Genomic DNA, 21,301 nt, shown 5'->3' on the forward strand with positions numbered 1-21,301 from the left:
CATTTGGTATGGTAATGGATGGTTCATAATTCCTTTTTTTAGATTAGTAAGAAAGGAATCACTTAGTACTATATGCTCGATGGCACCCAAGTCAATCACCCATTTACCTTGCTTACTGATGTTACCTGCCATATTAGCTACGGGTGTGTTCTAGTCTTTCGCCTCACCATCTTTATTCCCAAAAAACTACACAACTTGTTTATATTGTGCATTGGTCATTCCCAGTTTGGGACTTGCCTCCCATTCGACACAAGCTACCTTCAGTTTGGATCTTTCCCGTGTCCCTTTACCTAGATAGCAATCAAGGTATTCAATGCGCTTGAAGCATCCATCCCTGCTGTGACCACTTTTCCCACAGAAGGAACAATGTTCAACTTGTTCACATGTGTTATACTTTCCCTACTTTTGCTTGGAACCACCTTGTGATTGAGTAAGGTTTTGTTTTGCAGAAACGTGGGTTTGAAAAGTTGCTGCTTCGGTAACGGTTCCTTTAGCGCCTAAGACAACCCTTTGTTGTTCATCCTCATAGACCAAATGGTTGGCGGATCCAAGAGAATGAGTGAGTTTCATTAATAGTATTTGGGTCTGAATGGTTCAACATTTGGGGTCCAAACCCAGCAAGAACTCGTATAGTTTCTCTTTGTCTCTTGCATCTGTGATTTTTTTCCCTAAGCCACAAATGTAGCCGTTACAGTTGCATCTCAGGGTGGGAAGTACCGATTGGATCTCATCCCATAATACACGAAGCCTCATGAAATATGACGAGACAGAGACTCCATTTTGTATATTGGTTGTTAAACCTTGAGGTATCTTCATATAAACATCATCACTCAAATCACCATGTAAGAAGGCGTTGTTCACATCAAGTTGGTGGATGTGCCAACCTCGTTTCACAACAACTGTTAGAGGTGTTCAGGTTATCAGTAGTTTAACAACGGGAGCGAAAGCCTCTTGATAATAGACCTCTTGCATTTGTGTAAAGCCATTTTCCAAGAGGCGTGCTTTATACCTCTCGACCTCTCTATTCGGCTTATACTTGATCTTATAGACCCATTTCGAATCAATCGCCCGCTTTCCCTTAGTTAATTCTTCCAAATCCCAAGTCTTATTTTGGTCAAGAGATTGGATTTCCTCTTTATTTTCCTCTATCCATCGTGGGGCACGAACAACCTGTTTGTAAAATTTTGGCTTATTACCCGAGGTAAGGGCCTGCTTATCATAAGAAATAAAATGTGTTAAAGGGTGTACCGTTGAGGATGTTCGATTAGGAGCGAGTTGCATGTGGTCTATAGAGGGAGGGAGCTGAACATCATAATCATCGAGGTTCCTAGGTTGAGATTGGTTTTGTTTTTCTCTGGGCTGGTCTGCACCATCTGAATTCGGCCTAGATTTTTCACTGTTAACATCCAGATGGCTATCACTTTATGAATTGGGCATGCAAGTATTTGCAGGTGGCATTCTAAGAAAATATGTTCCTATTGGATTTCAAAAAGTTTTTCATCAACTTTTATGGGATCGGTTTGGAAGCTTTCTGGATCATCACTTTCTTTATTATTATTTATGTTGGTCTCAATATCATTTTCTTCAATATGTTCGACAACAGAAACCGTTGCATTAATTTTTTCTTCACTATTATGCCTCACCTCATCGTTAATATTTTATTCACTATTTTGCTCCAATTCATAAGATTCATCATTGGGATGTGGGCCATTCTCAATTTCACTCGTTTCTTCAAGACCCCATTTTGGCGGGAAAATGTACACTTCTTCCTTCTCTATTTCATTATTAGCAAAAATGAATTCGTTTTCCATGAGCTTGAAGTCCAATGAAATGATGATTTGTGGTGTTGAGTGTCATAAATCTTGTACCCTTTTTTTTCTTGTGGGTTGCCTAAGAAAATTCAAGGTCTCCCTCTTACTTCGAACTTGTTGCCTTTGGTCTCGGTTCTCCTATAACATTCAAGACAACCAAAAAACCTCATATAGTCGTAGTCGGGTTTTATATTGTACAATACCTCATAAGGAGTTTTGTTGTTAATAACTGCGATGGCATTCGGTTTATGATACGGGTCGTCGTTAGAACACATTCTCCCCAAAAATTTCTTGGCAAATTTGCTTCAAACCGTAAAGCACGTGCCGTTTCCAATAAGTGTCGTTGTTTTCGTTCCACCACCCCATTTTGTTATGGTGTGTGTGGACACATTGTTTCATGAATAATTCCCTCTTTATTATAAAAATCAAGCGTATGATTTGAAATAAATTCCTTCGTTATCACATCTTAGCCTTTTTATATTTTTCTTAAATTGGGTTTGTATCATCTTGTGAAAATTTACGAGACATATAATAGCATCATGCTTGTGCTTGATTAGTAAAACCCACACGGCTCTACTAATGTCATCAACAATAATTAAAAAATAGCTAGCGCGTGTAAAAGAGGGCGCCCAATATTTATCCCATACTTCACAATGTATTAAATCAAAGGATGCATAAGTTTTAGTAGCACTAATTGGAAAGGGTAGCCTAGTAAACTTGGCCTTAACACAGGAGTAGCATAAGTCCTTTGAATCAAAAGAAACCTTTTCAACATTTTCATGAGGAAGTTTATAATTTGAAGGGCGGCCCATTCTTTTGTGCCATGCGCTAAGAGTAGTCATCATAGCTCATCTCTCGCCTCCCCATTTTATATAGACCATATTTGCAATCACCCAATCCAATCAATATGTCACACCCCAAACCACGGCCTAGGCGTGCGACCCACATGTTGGCATCACTTTTTGTAAATAAATCAGAGTTGCGGGTTAAGTGCGGAAAATAGAGTTACGTGGATTAAAATACATACATACATATATATATATATATATATATATATATATTTATATATATTTACTTAACAAAAATGGGATTATAAGATACCCATTAATGTTTACAAAAATGTTTGAAAATACGTGAGCAACACATGCTGGTTAATAAGCTGACGCATAAAATATTTTCTTTACGTGATACCCCTCGAGACATAATTTAGGTCCGGCCCATCGTTGTTTAGGAGTAATCAAGTTAAACAAAGCACAATTATAAACTTAGCTCTACTCAGAATCGCTCAACAAAAACACCGCAACGTTCGATATAATTTGGATACCATTAGTATACAAATGATTACCCTCGCTCGGACATAACTTTGGTCCGGCCTATCGTGGAGGAGGCAAATACCCAGGTGTGACGCGGTGTGCCCACTGACTTACCACATATGTGAGGATCCAAACAAACGTACACGACAACCTAAGGGCAAACGATTACCTTTGTTTATAATGTTTTCGGTATACGTAATCTCATGTAATCAATTTAGTTTGACTCGATTTTAAACAAGTTTAATAAGTTTGGCGTATTCACCTTTTAAAGAATTAGCTTCACTTCACTGATCGATTCTTTCTTGAGTTATCTAGAACCTATAGTACGAGTATAACCTTTTATTAATACCAGATCTTTAATCTAGCTTAAAACCTTTAGTGTCTTTTGTATAATCTTTACCTCGATTATATTTTCTTTTTAAACCTTTAGTTTAAAATGTACTTTCTTTTTTTACAAGTTAAACCTCTAGTTTTACTAGAAGAATAAACGTATACTTTATTTCTTTATTATTATCTAAAATCATTTAAATAATAATTACCCTTTATCTATAACAAATAATTATATTCATATAATTATCTTTATATATTTTCTTTGTTTTACTTTCTTTTGTTTATTCTCGGGGTATTAAGTATACCCTCGACTCAGGGTTTTAAGCCTTATGATATTTTATGAATATTTTATTCGGGCATTATGCCTACATTGTTTTAGTTACAAAACCCTAGAAACTTGGGCAGCACATCGATGCCTTTACTTCTCTCGAGCTTCCTTGATCAACACCTTCCTTGGCACACGAATCGAGGCACACCAATCTTCACAACTCGTTGGCACGCACTTCGAGGCGGAGTGTCAGGGTCGTCTTGGAATGGCACGTTCTTCAAGATTTGTCTTCGGTGTGTTGCACGAACGTCGAGATATCGTCTGTTTATGGCACGAAAAACGAGGAAATCGAGCACGCTTATCGAGTTAGAGCGAGGGAATAATATTTAGAGAGAGAAAGATGTGTATGAAGTTGTCTGAGTTTAAATGAGGGCTGGAACCCTCAGTTTATAGGCTGACCCGAGAACCCATCGCTAGACTCGATGGTCCCAAAGACAGCCGTCGCGTATCGCGACGTAGGTCTGCTTTGTCATCATTAGCTTTGCCACGTGGCAGACGCGGTGCCACGTGCTAACACGTGGCGGTTGCAGTGCCATGTGTGGACACGTGGCGGGACACGTGCCCACCTGTCAGGCCACGTCATAGCGATTTGTGATGACGTTAAGCCTTGGCCGTCGCATATCGCGATCGACCAAGAGTTCAGAAATTTTCTTTTTGTCGTATAGCTTTGGAACTTGGTATTTTTTTTGGTCAGTTATTTTCACGATGTTACATCCTCCCCACCTTGGAATGAATCTCATCCGCGATATTCGCTTTTTAGGATAAGTAGGGGTACTTTTTCTTCATTTCGAATACAAGTTCCCAAGTATACTCGGGGCCTCTTCGTGAGTCCCATTTGGCTTTGACCAAATTTAGAGTTCGTCTCTTAAGTTTCTTGATTTTTGAATCTTCGATTTGTATTGGTTTTTCTACGAATTTTAGATTTTCATTTATTTCAACATCTTTTAAAGGCATTGACAAAGATTCATCGGCTAGACATTTACGCAGATTAGAGACGTAGAATGCATCATGTATCGCTTTCATTTATTCAAGTAGTCGCAGACGGTATGTGAACATATTGATTCGCACGAGTATTTCAAATGGTCCGACGAATCGAGGACTAAACTTTCCTTTTTTGCCGAAGCGAACAACACCCTTCCAAGGTGAAACTTTCAATAAGAGTCTATTGCCTACATTAAATTCTAACGGCTTACGACGGACATCGGCGTAACTCTTTTGTCGGTCTCGCGCGTCTTAAGTCGTTCACGAATTTGTAACACCTTGTCAGTGGTTTCTTGGACTATTTCGGGTCCAGACAATTTATTATCTCCGGTTTCAGACCAGCATATCGGCATTCTACATTTTCGGCCGTATAACGCTTCGAATGGTGCGGCTTGTATACTTGTGTGATAGCTATCATTATACGAGAATTCCATTAGGGGAGGATGGTCGTTTCGACTCCTGCCTAAGTTAATCACACAAGCGTGGAGCATATCTTCAAGCGTTTGAATTTTCCTTTCACTTTGCCCATCGGTTTGTGGATGATAGGCAGTGCTAAGGTTTAATCGGGTTCCTAACGCTTGTTGAAAGCTTTTCCAGAAATAAGACGTAAAGCGATTGTATCGATCAGATATGATAGATAGAGGCACTCCATGCAAAGCAAAAATGTTGTTCACATAGATTCGTGCTAACCTATCCATCGACTATGACTCGTTGATGGGTATAAAGTGTGCGAATTTGGTTAACCTATCGATGATAACCCATATTGCATTATGTTGTCGTGTAGTTTTTGGGAGTTTGTAATTAAATCCATAGTCATCATTTCCTATTTCCAGACGGGAATTTCGGGTTGGTAAAGCAATCCCAAGGTCTTTTGATACTCAGCCTTGACTTTCAAACACGTTAAACATTTCACAACATGCAAAGCGATGTCCTTTTTCTTTCCATTCCACAAGTAGTTTGGTTTAAGATTTTGATACATTTTGTCACTACCAGGGTGCATCATGTACTTGGAATTGTGTGCTTCGCTCATTATCTTTTCACGCTAGTCTCAAACGATCGGTACCCAAATCTTGTTTCCAAGTCTAAGTATACCATCGTCACCCTTGACTAGCGAGTCAATGGCGCCGTTACGTTTTTCGTCGGAGATCTTGTTTTTATTGATCACTTGAATTTGGGAGGATTTGATTTGCTTGATAATATCTACTTGGAGTTCTAATCGTAGAGCTCGAACTCTTTTTGGTTTCTCATGTTCCTTACAACTTAGGGCGTCAGCCACAAACATTGGCTTTACCTTCGTGATAGACGATTTCACAGTCATAGTCATTCAATGTTTCCATCCAGCGTCTTTGACGCATGTTGAGCTCTTTTTGTTAAAAAATATGTTTCAAACGTTTATGATTGGTATACACGACAAATTTGGCTCCATAGAGATAGTGTCTCCATATCTTTAATGCAAAGATAATGGCGCCTAACTTTAGTTCATGATTTGTGTAATTCTTTTCGTGTACCATGAGTTGATGAGACGTGTAAGAAATCACTTTCTTTCGTTGCATCAGTACGCATCCCAAACCATAATGAGACGTGTCACTAAAGACAACAAAGTCCTCGGTACCTTCTGGCAAGGCCAGTATAGGTGCTTGGGCGAGTTTTTGTTGAGTACATCGAACGCCTCTTGTTGTTTGGTTCCCCATTCATATTTGATGTTTTTACGAGTTAACGAAGTTAGAGGAATGACTATACGAAAGAAATTTTCAATGAATCTACGATAATAGCCGGCCAAACCTAAGAAACTGCGGATCTTGGTTTGAGACTTTGGAATCTCCCACTTAGAGATAGCTTCATCATTGCGGGATCAACTTGAATCCCGTTCACGTTTATAATGTAACCAAGAAATTGTACTTCATGAAGCCAAAATTCACATTTCGAGAACTTGGCATAAAACTTCTCTGTTCTAAGTAATTCAAGCAAGATTCGGAGATGCGAAACATCATCTTCTTTTGACTTGGAATAAATAACTATGTCGTCGATGAATACGATAACAAATTTGTCTATGTAAGGTTTACATATTCGATTCATCATGTCCATGAATACGGTTGGAGCATTAGTGAGACCAAAACATGACCGTGAACTCATAATGTCCATACCTTGTTCGGAAAGAGATTTTCGGGATATCTTCGGATTGAAAGTTGAGTTGATGATAACCAGATTAACGCAGATCGATTTTGGAGAAATAGCTCAGGCCTTGTAGTTCGTCGAATAGATCGTCGATTCGTTCTTGATGGTTACTTTGTTTAAGGCTGGGTAGTCGATACACATACGCATTGATCCATCCTTCTATTTGACGAAAAGAATCGGCGCTCCCCACGTTGATGAACATGGACGAATGAAACATTTCTCCAGGAGCTCGTCTAGTTGTTTCTTCAACTCTTTTAATTTCAGTTGGCGCTAGTCGGTACGGAGCCTTGGCGATTGCGGTTCCAGGCATAAGATCTATCCTAAATTCGACTTCTCGATCGGGTGGAATACTAGGAAGTTCGTCGGGAAAGACATCAGAGAATTCAGAGACAATAGGTACGTCCTTTATCTCCTTTGGTTTAGATTCTTCGGTGACATAGGCCATGAGTGCTAAGCATCCTGTATTTAAACATTTATTAGCACTAATTATGGAGATTATGCTAACTTGGCCAGCGTCTTTGTCCCCTTCAATTCGAATAGTTCGTTTATCATGGGCTCGAAGTTCAATGGTTTGGGTATTGCAAATGATACTGGCATGATTGTTAGATAACTAGTCCATGCCAAGTACTATATCAAAACCAACAAGAGTCATGGGCAACAATTGAATAGGCAGAACGTAAGCAGCTAATAAGATTTTTCCGTTTTCTAAGGCTTCGGAGATTTTAACGATTTCGCCACTAGAAGTCTCGACACTTAGAGTTTTATCTAGTTTCGTTATAGGTTCGTTTAATAGACTACAAAAATTATATTATATAAAACTTAAGTTGGAACCTTAATAGAATATAGCTCTAGCATACGTGTCGTTAACTAATAACGTATCGGTGATAGTTTCCGGCATGTCGGCCGCTTTCTACGTGTCGAGAACAAAGACCCTTGCATTTTCTTTTCTTGTCTCGTTCTTTTGGCTACTACCACCCGACTACCAGCAGCAGGTTTGTTCTTGGGGCACTCGAAGCTGAGGTGTCCCATCTCCTTGCAGTTGTAGCAAGTTATCATCTTTTTCCAACAATCGGTCATTGCGTTGCCGAGTTTGTGACACGAGTCGTAGACAGTTGTGGTTCTAGAAGGAGAAAAGTGGCATCTACCCTTGTGGTACTTCTTATAGAATTTGCATTGGGTGTTGTTGGAGTTGAATCCAGTCTTGCGTTCTTCTACACCTTTGCCCTTGAATCGGGCTCCTCCAGTTTTCTTATCGTCGCCCGAAGGCACCACCTTTTTGTCCTCATATTTGTTGCAGATAGGATCGTTTATCAGATAACCAGCCAAATCCATGGCGGAATCAGCGGTTTGAGGCAGTGAGACCTCAACATGTCGAGGATTTCCCGTGGAATTCCCCATATGTATCTTGTGACTTTGCTAGACTCAGGGGTTACCAGCTAGGGCACGAGTCGACAATACTTGTGAAACTTGGTGTTGTATTCACGGAGGTTCGTTCCTACAACTCTATAACTAAGAAATTTGGTTTGAATTTGATCGGTTTCGTGCATCAGACAGAATTTAGCTAACGCCATTTCCTTAAACTCCTCCCACATCAGATTGTACAAAACTTCTCTCCCTTTTCTGATAATCAACGTATTCCACCACTCCAGAGCTTCACCTTTGAACATTTGCGCCGTGTACTGAATCTTCTCTTGCTCGGCACACTTACAAATAATCATGATCGACTCCATCTCCTCCAGCCATCTTAATGTCGCAATGGCGCCCTTGTCGCCATAGATCCTTAGGACCGAAATTCATGAAATCTTTAAAAGAGCGGCTTTCGATTTAAAGTTTCTTAAATTGTTGTTTAACGCCGCCATTAACATTTGACTCATGAACACTTTCTTCGATGTGAGATGGTTTAGGACCGGATTTAACGGATTTTCGAGATGGTTCAACGGAGTGAGTTTACCTAGTTTGAGTTCTATATGGGATTCGGCTCTCACGACTTTCTTTATCATGTCTTGGATTTGATTCATATATTTTTCAGGAATTTGTTCTTGTTCTTTGTGGTTTTCTTCCTCTTTTAGAGGAGCTTATGCGTTGCTTTGTTCTTGATTCGACATACAGAAATTTAAATTATATTCTTTTCTTAATAATACATTTTATTCATTTATTTATTTTACATATATATATATATATATCACAAAAGATATATATTATATATACATATATATTATTTCATTACACATTTATATATACATCATTAATTGATGTATATATTTCACTATCCTTACTAGAAAGATTTAACATTCTTTATTTTACACACATAATAGTTACATAACAACAAACATTTGATCACACTCTTTAATTCTTCATAAATTTCTTCACCATCTTGGTCATCTTGTTACATTTATGAAGAAGCTTGTCTCCTATCTTCTTCTTTTTGCTTCCTTCTTTGGTCACCTTCTTCCTTAACTCATTAGTTTCATGCAGTGCTCGATCGAGATGTTCTTCTTGGGATTGTGGGATCACATTCGGATAACCGTATTGTGGAAGTGGATCACGGTATCTTAGCATCACGATGTCATAGTGAGTCTTTGGATATGGTGATGAGGTAACATTAGACGGGTGGTTGTGAAAGGTATCTTATCATCACGAATCTCATCTGCTTGTTCTTCAATTGAAGGAATCTTTCCTTGATATGGTGGAATGGTTGGCAGAAACTTGTTCTTTATTTCTTGAAGATATTTCACATAGGGGTTTACAGAACCGTAGGTTGGACTCTTGTGAAAAAATGGTTTCACATATCCTTGACCGGGTGGGCAGTCACATTTTGTTGGTTCTTCCCTTGGAGTTGTTACTGCCTCAGAGATTTCTTCATCTAGATCTTCCTCGGGGTCTTCCTCTTCTTCTAGGTTCTCATCTTCCTCCATAGATTTTGCTGTATCGGCTACCAAAGGGTGCAAGTGATAACTCTCGTATGGTTGAATGACTTTCATCTTCGGCTTTCGAGAAGGTCCATCGTAGGTGTTGGGGTGAGAATCGACAGAATTGTAGGTAGAGGTTCTAGTGTGCCATCGCCTTTGGTCGGAGTGACATTGCATCCAGTTGGAAGAATCGGACTCGGGTTCCACCTTGATTTGTCTATCAGCTAGAAATGAATATAACAGATGGGGGTTGGATGGGTGATACGTCGGGATGTCAGACGGATGATATGTCGGAACGTAGGATGGATGATACTCTGGGATGCTTGACGGATGGTAACTTGAGGTTCTTGGGGGATCGTACCTTTGCATCGGTAGATTGTCGGGTATGTTAATTGGTAGTTGTTCAATGCCGGGAAAGTAAACCGGTGTGGGTCGTTCAATTGGGTGATCTTGGTTGAAGAAGTCTATGTAGTAATCTTCACTCATGTTGTCTTTTGGAATGGGTTCAAGGTTTCCAGCTCTCATTAAGTCGTGCACGAAGCCGTTGATTATTTTCTTGAAAGACATCTAAGGGTGGTTTAGATTGATGTGGGATAGAAAAGGTTTACCAACCTATCTTATCCCTATTTAAATAAAACAAGTAATAATAATTCATATTCACTTGGATCGAAGCTTAGGTATTATTAATTAATACCTAATTCGCTAAAATCGATGGCTGTAATACCAACACTTGTCACACCCCAAGCCGCGGCCTAGGCGTGCGACCCAAATGCTGGTATCCCTTTTTGTAAATAAATCAGAGTTGCGGGTTAAGTGCGGAAAATATAGTTGCATGGATTAAAGTATATATATATTTACTTAACAAAAATGGGATTATAAAATAGCCATTAATGTTTACAAAGATTAGTTGTTTATCAAAACCACCATTTACATATTTAAGAGTTTAACAAAAAGATCTGAGCCATCAAATCATCTACCATCCACTTCGATTCTTCAAGCGCGGCTAACCTTCGTTACCTATAAAATGTTTCAAAATACATCAGGAACACATGCTGGTGAATAAGCTGACGCATAAAATATTTTCTTTACTTGATTACCCTTCAAGACATAACTTAGGTACGGCCCATCGTGGCTTAGGAATAATCAAGTTAAAACAAAACACAATTATAAACTTAGCTCTACTCGAAACTGTTCAACAAACAACGCCTCGTTCGATATAGCTAGATACCATCAGTATACACTTGATTACTCTCGTTCGAACGTAACTTAGGTCCGACCCATCATGGCGGAGGCAAATAACCAGGTGTGGCGCGGTGTGCGCACGGACTTACCACATATGTAAGGATCCAAACAAACCTACACGACAGCCTGAGGGCCAGCGATTACCTTTGTTTATAATGTTTTCGAGATACGTAATCTCATGTAATCAATTTAGTTTGACTCGATTTTAAACAAGTTTAATAAGTTGGGCGTATTCACCTTTTAAAGGATCAACTTCACTTCACTGATTGATTCTTTCTTAAGCTATCTCGGACCTATAGTACGAGTATAACATTTTATTAATACCAGATCTTTAATCTGGCTTAAGACATTTAGTCTCTTTTGTATAATCTTTACCTCGATTATATTTTCTTTTTAAACCTTTAGTTTAAAATGTAATTTCTTTCTTTTACAAGTTAAACCTCTAGTTTTACTTGTTTTACTTTTCTTAAACACTACATTTCTTCTTCTTGAAGAAACGCATACTTTATTTCGTTATTATTATTATCTAAAATCATTTAAATATTAATTACCTTTTTCCATATCATATAACTATATTCATATAATTATCTTTATATATTCTCTTTGTTTTACTTTCTTTTGTTTATTCTCGAGGTATTGAGTATACACTCGACTTAGGGTTTTAAGCCTTTTGATATTTTATTAATATTTTATTCGGGTATTATGTCTACCTTGTCTCGATTATAAAACTCTAGAAACTTGCGCAGCACATCGACGCCTTTACTTCTCTCGAGCTTCCTTGATCAACACCTTCCTTGGCACGCGAATCGAGGCACACCAATCTTCATAACTCGTTGGGACGCACTTCGAGGCGAAGCTTCGGGGTCGTCTCAGTATGGAACATTCTTCAAGATATTGTCGTTGGTATGTGGCACGAACGTCGAGTTATCGTCAGTTTATGGCACGGAAAACAAGGAAATTATGCACACTTATCGAGGTAGAGAGAGGGAATAATATCTAGAGAGAGAAAGATGTGTACGAAGTTGTGTGAGTGTGAATGAGGGCTAGAACCCTCAATTTATAGGCTGACCCGGTAATCCATCGCGATACGCGATGGTCCCAAAGACATCCGCCTCGTATCGCAACGTAGGTCTGCTTTTTCATCACTAGCTTTTCCACGTGGCGGATGCGGTGCCACCTGGTGACACATGGCGGTTGAAGTGCCACGTGTGGACATGTGGCTGGACATGTGCCCAGCTGTCAAGCCACGCCATCACGATACGCGATGACGTAAAGCCTTGGGCCGTCGCATATTGTGATCGGAAAATGATTCAAAATTTTTCATTTTTGGTCCTTTAGCTTTGGAACTTGGTATTTTTTTGGTCCGTTATTTTCACGATGTTACACAGTGTACTCGAACTTAAGCCCTGCATAACACAAAATTCAGGAAAGAAAGTTATGACACATTGTTAATCTTGTGATAATCTACTACAGATGGTAGTCTTCATTGGAACTTTTGAACATAAAGAACTTTTTAACCATCATTCTGTTTGATAAGGTATAATCCTCTCTACCTTCCACGGCTATGGTGTCACCATTTGGTATGGTAACGGATGGTTCATAATTCCTTTTTTTTGTTAGTAAGAAAGGAATCATTTAATACTATATGCTCGGTGGCACCCAAGTCAATCACCCATTTACCTTCCTTACTGATGTTACCTGCCATATTAGCTACGGGCGTGTTCTAGTTTTTCGCCTCACCATCTTTGATCCCAAAAAACTTCACAAATTCTTTATATTGTGCATCGGTCATTCCCAGTTTGGGACTTGCCTCCCCTTAGGCATAAGCTACCTTCGGTTTGGGTCTTTACTGTGTCCATTTCCCTGGCTAGCAATCAGGGTATTCAATGCGCTTGAAGCATCCATACTTGTTGTGACCACTTTTCCCACAGATGGAACAATGTTCAACTTGTTCACATGTGTTATACTTTCCCTCCTTTTGCTTGGAACCACCTTGTGATTGAGTACGGTTTTGCTTTGCGGAAACGTGGGTTTGAAAAGTTGTTGCTTCGGTTATGGTTCCTTTAGCTCCTTGGACAACCCTTTGTTGTTCATCGTCATAGGACCAAATGGTAGACAGCTCCAATATAAAGAGTGGGTTGCATTGATATTATTTAGGTCTGAATGATTCCATAATTGGGGTCCAAACCCAGCAAGAAGTCGTATAGTTTCTCTTTGTCTCTTGCATGTGTGAGCTTTTTCCCTAACCCACAAGTGCAGCCATTACAGTTGCATCTCGGGGTGGGAAGCATCGATTGGATATTATCCCATAATACACGAAGCCTCGTGAAATATTTCGAGATAAAGACTCCATGTTGTTTAGTGTTTGTTAAGGATTTCTTCGGTTCACAGGCATGGTGAGCATTTTTTTTCTGCGAACTTCTCTTTCAAATCGGCCCAGATTTCTTGATCCCTCGAAGCGTATTTCACGCTCATTTTAGTTTCTTTCTCCATGGTTGTATTTGACCAACCTTTTATCATTAAATCACATCTCAACCATGTCATGTATTGCTTTGCGTCTTGTGCCATTTTCTTTATCCTTCTATCTACGAAGCCAATCTTGTTTTTGGAAAACTAGAAATTTTTGCATCTCCTGTAGCCAATCAATGTAACTGCCATCAATCTCGGGTAGTCGAACGCATGAAGGTAATACAGTGAATCAGGACTCACAACTCCTTCGTCGTCTTTTCTTCTTTTGTCCTCACTTCCGGCTGGTTTGTTTGAATGTTTTAGGATATTGGTTTGGTTATGTGGAACTTTTTACACCTGCTCTGATGCCATAAAACACTTTATGGTCAACAAATAATAATAATAATAATGATAATAATAATAATAATAATAATAATAATAATAATAATAATGGATGTGCACGAAGTGGAATATAAAAATTTAGCAAATAATGACCAGACACAACGAGTAATAAAAACCTAGAATACCCTTAACCAAACCACTAGCAACAGTCAAGTGTACCTATCAGGTGTAGAATAGCTATGGGAAGACCAGGAATATCGAACCCTAGAGACACTAATTTAAATAACGAGACTAGTTCTAAAAGCTAATTTAAAGTAATAATTAAGATAATATACAGTTTTGAATTTTTATTTATTTTATTTTAAAAAACTAATAACTAATTAAACTAATACTGAATAAAAACTTAGTAAATTCAAATGAGAGCAAGAGTTACCTAGGCAAGGAATCAAAATTGTAACGACTCTGGCTTTTATCAGTTACGGGAAATGCTACGGGAACCGGGAATCTAAAGGTATGAAGCTCTAGAAAACTTAATGGATCCTTAATTACTCTCAAGGTGTCACCTAAAAAGAAATCTTAGAGATCATGTAAAAACACCGGCTTATTGGTTCACCTGTCAGTTCACCAACTATGATTAATTACCCTATAAAACAGCTAACCCATCGGTTTCACTATCTCAATGCACCTAAGTACACGGGGTGGTTTTTGAACAGTCTAAAGGACACGTGTAAACAGTGAAATTAAGGCAAAAATAGGCAAACCTACTGTCAGATAATTTAACCTAAAACCCTAACAACGCAGACAAACCCGACAACTTATCACCCGTCTGATATTTAAGCTAGTAAGAATATAAAGTTCTAATAATATGCCAAAAATCATTTTCTATGGTAAATGAGCTCAATAAACAATAAACAAGTTGGAAACACACAGTTAACAACCCTAACATGCAACCTATAATCGACTGACAATTAATAAAGTAACATGTGAAACATTCATTTAGACACAAATTAAAAAATAAATACGCATGAGACACATCCAATAAATATGATCAAAACTTTTAATTAATCAAAATCACATAAACAAAACCCGAAAACCGACAAGTCCAGAGCAATCAACAAAATATTATCACAAGCCTAGATAACAAAAAGAGTTTAGCCAATAATCATGTTCAATACAACCAACAAAATAATTATAAAAGAATTCATCGAAAAAGCAATTAAAATAGGTTCAGCTACTAGCCTGCCTGGTTAATTAAATTGACATGTATGCTAGCCAGCTTAAATTAATTAAGGAGCTAGCTTGGTTGCTTCTTTGATTCCAACAAGTAGCTTTTTAAGCAACCTGCTACCTTGCTTCTTGTGTATATTATTATTTTAATAAGATAGGACCTTTTGCAAAAAAGAATATAACAAGTAATTATAAAACTCAGAGCTTCTCACTTTTAAATGGACTTTTTGTAGCCTTCCAACTCCAGCGAATAACAATCACATTCTCCTGCTGTCCACCACGTCCGAACAAAATTAATTTTATATGGCGGCTGTTTTTCTTTGTGCGCTCTCCCTCTGCAAAAACTCTCGTGTAGGGTTTTTCTTCTATAATATATATCTTTTAATTTCTTTTTCTCCAAGCAAACACCCATCACCGACTTCCATAAGCTTCTTTTTATATTATTACTTCTTGTTGGGCTCGTAAAATAGAAACTCCATATAACATGTGGTCATTTATGCCACAAAATTTTGATGCCCCTAACAAAAGAAACATGTAGACGTTTAAAAAATAAATACCATCTATTCACTAATTAACATATAGATCGTTTCTTATCACTAAAATTAGTTAAATAAAAAAAATGGATAATAACAATATAGATTATTTATTTAACTAATCAGTCATGGTCTCAAGTTTATTAAAATACTTCAATTTTAGCTCTTTGTCTTTTCAAACCTTAAAACCCCATATATGAGCCAATTATGAATAATATTCAATAAAAACATGGCTCAAAAATATTTAAAAGTGTAGAAAATATTAATATAAAAATATATATAATTTAGATCACATCAAATATTCCCACAATTGAACTTTTTTCGCCCTCGAAAAATATATAATGCAATGGAATCATAATTCAATGTAGATCTTCAAAACATATAATTTATCTTTTAAGCATAGATAAACGCAAAAACCGTGATTGCCAATATTGTTGTCCACTTAAACCCAGCCACCAGCCTCTCAAGCCCCCAATTGCATTAAGCGTTTTAAAGTTCAAAAGCTACGGCTACACCTACCCCATCTCAGACAAAGAGAGCTATAAGAACTAGAGTCGAAGCAAACTGGTTCGACAAATCACCATAAGCCAAGGACTCGTTGATGGTACTAATTAGATGCACTCGGTGAAATTTGATGGATGAATGGTCATGTGGAGGCCGTACGAGCTATTCCTAAATATTATTGGACTTTGTCCTATAAATTCTTAATTTGATATTTATTGACTAAGAACCTTCGAGCCCCAATAGTGTATCCTCAGAGTCACTATCCCCTTGGTAACACCTAAATATAAGTCCCGTCTAGTATGTGCATCTTTGGTCTCTTTTACTAACTTTGAGAATGCTTCTTTGGCATTTTACAATACATAATTTTCTCAATTCATTTGCTTTTTGGACCAACTTTTGGAAATACACTTTCAAAACATACTTTCTTTTCTTTTTTTTTTCTTTTTTTTTATATCACCCTAAATATATAACTATTTTCTAAGCTCGTAAAGATATGGACATGTGGTGGTGTGATGGTTTGAGTGCATCTAAGTCTTATCATCTCAATTTTTTTAGATTATGGTAATCCTCCCTAAGCATCGAAATTCGGTTTCACCGTTTTTCAAATTATTAGATATAAAAAATATGCTAAAGAGGACTATCAAAGCTAGTTGGGCCTACCGACACATCCCAAATTAAGTGTGTCATCTGTTATTTAATCTCATATATAATAGTAGTTTTAAAAGATCAACCTTAAACAATAATATCATTTTCCATTATGCGCAAAATAAATTTTCGGGACATTTTTTTTTTATTTTCAATTTTATATTCGTTTTATTTTTAATTTTTTTAATTTTTATTTTTTTCGTTTTTATAAAGATCTAAAAACGTCAGTTTCCCATCCCCACACTTAAATTTCACATTGTCCTCAATGGGAGATAAGGAAAAGAAAAAAATAAAGCATAAATAAAATAAAATAAAACAAAACAAAGCATAAAGAAAATGGAACAGACTCCCCTGGTAATATGGAAATGATATGTGTATGTCAATGTTCCAAACAAGCGACCGTGTAACATTTCACTTGCGGCCGCAGCTTTTGGGTACCCTCTACAATCAAATAAACTCAGAACGCTCCCATCCGAATAGAGATTGAGTACGGATGAGAGTATCCAAACCTGTAAAACAAATCTCAAAGCACCCAAAGCAGACATCAAACAGATTCTAAAAACTTAAAATTGACTCTAAATATAAAAAAATAAAGGAAAACAAATAAAAGTTATACAAACTCTACACTCGGGTATTTCCCGAGGCCTATCCCTATCAAGCAATCAAAGTAGGGATATCGAGGAGAAATACATCATCCTCGACCGAATCAGCCGGCCCACCGATATAATGTTTTAACCTATGGCTGTTCACCTTCCACGCTCTCCCCTCATGATCAACTAACTCAACTGCACCGTGCGGGAATACCGCCTTCACTGTATACGGACCAACCCATCTCGATCTAAATTTATCTGGAAATAACTTCATACGAGAATTATAAACCAACACCCGATCCCCACACTTGAACTCGTTCACCTTCCTCAACTTCCGATCATGCAACGCCTTCGTACACTATTTATAACTCCAAGATCTCGCGTACGCCTCATCTCTCAACTCCTCAACCTCATGAATTTGGAGATACCGATTTTTCGCAGCTTGGGTCAGGTCAAGATTAGCGGCTCTCAATGCCCAATATACTCTACGCTCTAACTCAACCGGTAGATGGCACGCTTTCCCGTAAACCATCCTAAAGGGCGTGGTCCCAATAGGCGTTTTAAACGTTGTACGGAAAGCCCAAAGTGCGTCATCCAACTTGTCAGACCAGTCCTTTCGGTTCTTGCCGACAGTTTTCTCCAGAATTCGCTTCACTCCTCGGTTTGAGTTCTCCACTTGCCCACTCGTTTATGGATGATAGGCGGTGGACAACCGGTGGGTGACCCCATACCGTGTCAATGCCTTCTCCATCTGGGCATTGCAAAAATGCGTGCCCCTATCGCTGATCAAGGCCTTGGGAGTATCAAACCGACTAAACAACCTCTTCAAGAACACTACAACTTGGGCGTCATTAGTGGGCAAGGCTTGAGCCTTAACCCACTTGGAAACGTAGTCAATAGCCACTAGAATGTATCTATTCCCTCAGGATGAAGGGAACGGACCCATGAAATCAATGCCCCAAACGTCAAAAACCTCACAAACCTGAATAGGGTTTTGGGGCATCTCGTTACGGGATGAGATGTTACCAGTGCGCTAACATGCGTCACACTGTCTGACAAACTCGTCTGAGTCTTTGAAAATCGATAGTCAACAAAAGCCAGAATCAAGAACTTTCCTAGCGGTGGAAGACGACCCATGGTGTCCTCCAGTTAAACCCTCATGACAATGCCTAAGAATCTCACGACCCTCTTCCCTACTCACACACCTCCTCAACACTCGATCAGCGCCTACAAGAAACAAATACGGCGCATCCCATATGTAGTGGTTGGCATCTGTGAAAAACTTCCTCCTCTGCTGATAACTCATGCCCTTGACCACTACTCATTCGGCCAGATAATTCGCAATATCGGAGAACCATGGTAGACCCTCCTCTTCAGCACTCACGTACAAAACTGGCTCTCTCTCAAATCTTACTCTCACCATCATCAACGACTCGTGGGGAAACTTATCCCCGATGGCATCCTCTCTAATATCCTCTCTCTTCGGATCCTCCAGACGTGATAAGTGATCCGCAGCTACATTCTCCGCTTCCTTTTTATCTCTAATCTCAATATCGAACTCGGAAAGCAAGAGAATCCATCGTATCAGGCGAGGCTTGGTATCTTTCTTGGCGAACAGGTATCGCAATACCGCATGATCAGTATAAACGATGGTTTTGGACAACATGAGATAAGAACGGAATTTGTCAAACGCGAAAACCACTGCTAGAAGCTCATTCTCAGTAGTCGTATAATTCTCCTGAGCATCATTGAGGGTCTTACTCGCGTAATAGATAGGATGGAAGTGCTTGTCCTTCCGCTGACCTAAAACAGCACCGACTGCAAAATCACTAGCGTCGCACATGAGCTCGAAGGGTAAGCTCCAGTCGGGTGCTACTAAGATAGGGGCGTTAACTAGCTGCCCCTTGAGAAAAACGCCTTCAGGAAATCAGCATCAAAGTCGAATGCGATATCCTTCTCTAGAAGACGAGTCATGGGCCGGGTGATCTTAGAAAAATCTCTAATGAACCTACGATAAAAACCCGCATTCTCGAGAAAACTACGAACGGATTTCACACTAGTCGGTGGAGGAAGTCTACTGATAGTGTCGATTTTAGCTTTGTCTACCTCAATACCATCTCGCGAAATCTTGTGCCCGAGCACAATGCCTTAAGTCATCATAAAGTGGCACTTCTCCCAGTTCAACATCAACTTAGTCTCTATGCACCGCTTCATCATCCTCTCAAGATTAGAAAGACATTGATCGAATGAGTCCCCATATACCGAAAAATCATCCATGAAATCCTCCATGGAACTCTCGATAATGTCCTGGAATATCGCTACCATGCAACGCTGGAAAGTAGCCGGAGCATTACATAACCCGAAAGGCATACGTTTGTATGCGAAGGTACCGTATGGGCATCTAAAAGTGGTCTTTTCCTGATCCTCATGTGCGACCAGGATCTGGAAATAACCTGAAAATCCATCAAGAAAACAGTAAAATTGTCGCCCCGACAGACGCTCCAACATCTGATCGATGAACGGAAGAGGAAAATGGTCTTTCCTAGTAGCGTCGTTAAGCCTCCTGCAGTCGATGCATACCCGCCAACCTGTGACTGTCCTAGTCGGAACAAGCTCGTTACGTTCGTTAGTGACAACTGTCATCCCTCCCTTTTTAGGGACGACCTGAACGGGACTAACCCAAGAAGAATCGGAGATGGGATAGATCAGGCCTGCGTCGAGGAGTTTGATAACCTCTTTCTTGACTACCTCCGACATGTTAGGATTGAGCCTCCTTTGAGGTTGGATTACAGGCTTGTACTCATCCTCCATGAGTATCCTGTGTGTGCAAAAGTTCGGGCTGATGCCCTGAATATCCATGAGTTTCCACGCAATAGCCTGTTTGTGTGCCTTGAGCACATCAACCAACCTTGACTTCTCATCATCCGTCAACTGAGAAGAAATGATGACGGGTAAATCAGCGTCACCGTCCTAGAAAGTGTACTCCAAATGAAGAGGTAGCTCTTTAAGCTCGAGGGACGGTGGTGCCTCAACCGATGGTCTCTCCTTCGGTCCCTTGGTGCTATCGGAAACCTTGAACACCTCGGGGTATTCAGGAGGTGAGCTAACAAGAATGCTCAGGCCGTGCTCCGGGGGAACATCAACCTCGTCCTCCTGATTGAGCAAATCTGCTCCAGAGATGTAGTCAAGACATCGCTCGAACTAAGATATGAACATGTCAAGAAAGTAAAAGAATCATCCTGACTACTAGAGTTCCTCATCGATTTTATGACATCGAAGGTGACGTTCTCCTCCCCTACATGAAGTGTAATTTTTCCGTCGAAGACCTCAATAAGCTCTTTAGCAGTACATAGGAAGGGTCGTCCCAAAATGAGTTGGACCTGATCGTTAGCCTCCATGTCGAGAATAACAAAATCCACGGGAAAAACGAATTTATCGACTTTAACGAGTACGTTTTCCACATTCCCCGCGGATATTTAACCGAACGGTCGGCCAAGGATAAACTCATGCACGTCGAGACCGGCTCGCCAAGGTCTAGCATTTTATAGAGGAAATATGGCATCATATTTTTGCTAGCACCTAAATCGGCCAACGCGTAGCTCTCAATCGAGCTGTCAAACAAACACGGAATCGTGAAATGTCCCGGGTCTGCTAATTTCTCCGGCAACTTGTTCTGGACTACCACAGAGCATCTTTCATTTAGACATACTGTCGAAAGCCCCTCCAGCTTCTTTTTATTCGAAAGGAAATCTTTTAAGAATTTGGCATATTTAGGCATATGCTGAAGTGCCTCGACAAACGGAAGATTGATTTTTAGCTGTTTAAACATGTCCAAGAAATGTCCATATTCTTGCGCATACAGCAGAAGACGGGCACGATACGGAACTCGAGTAAGATCGACTTTGGGACTCTTCTTATCTTCA

The 21,301-nt window shown here is 39.3% G+C and overlaps 1 protein-coding gene across 1 annotated transcript; it reads right to left on the minus strand.

The window, feature by feature from the left end:
- Window positions 1–17,442: 17,442 nt before the first annotated feature.
- LOC143584443 (uncharacterized) lies at window positions 17,443–17,910 on the minus strand. Its single transcript, XM_077066500.1, has 2 exons — window positions 17,748–17,910; window positions 17,443–17,636 (listed from the first exon to the last, which is right to left on the minus strand). The coding sequence occupies exons 1-2, from the start codon at window positions 17,908–17,910 to the stop codon at window positions 17,443–17,445; spliced, it is 357 nt and encodes a 118-aa protein (XP_076922615.1).
- Window positions 17,911–21,301: the final 3,391 nt, after the last annotated feature.

This window comes from Bidens hawaiensis, unplaced genomic scaffold, assembly GCF_021521415.1.
Source record: "Bidens hawaiensis isolate Kalapana, Puna unplaced genomic scaffold, B.hawaiensis_p1.1 tig00033130_1, whole genome shotgun sequence".
Lineage (NCBI taxonomy): Eukaryota > Viridiplantae > Streptophyta > Magnoliopsida > Asterales > Asteraceae > Bidens > Bidens hawaiensis.

What these genes read in the sequence shown, in the direction of transcription:
- LOC143584443 (XM_077066500.1), bottom strand. Translation starts at nt 17,910, where the DNA reads ATGGTTTACGGGAAAGCGTGCCATCTACCGGTTGAGTTAGAGCGTAGA. An exon ending in GGCGTACGCGAGATCTTGGA is followed by an intron (nt 17,637 to 17,747) that starts GTTATAAATAGT and finishes AGTTATTTCCAG; the next exon opens with ATAAATTTAGATCGAGATGG.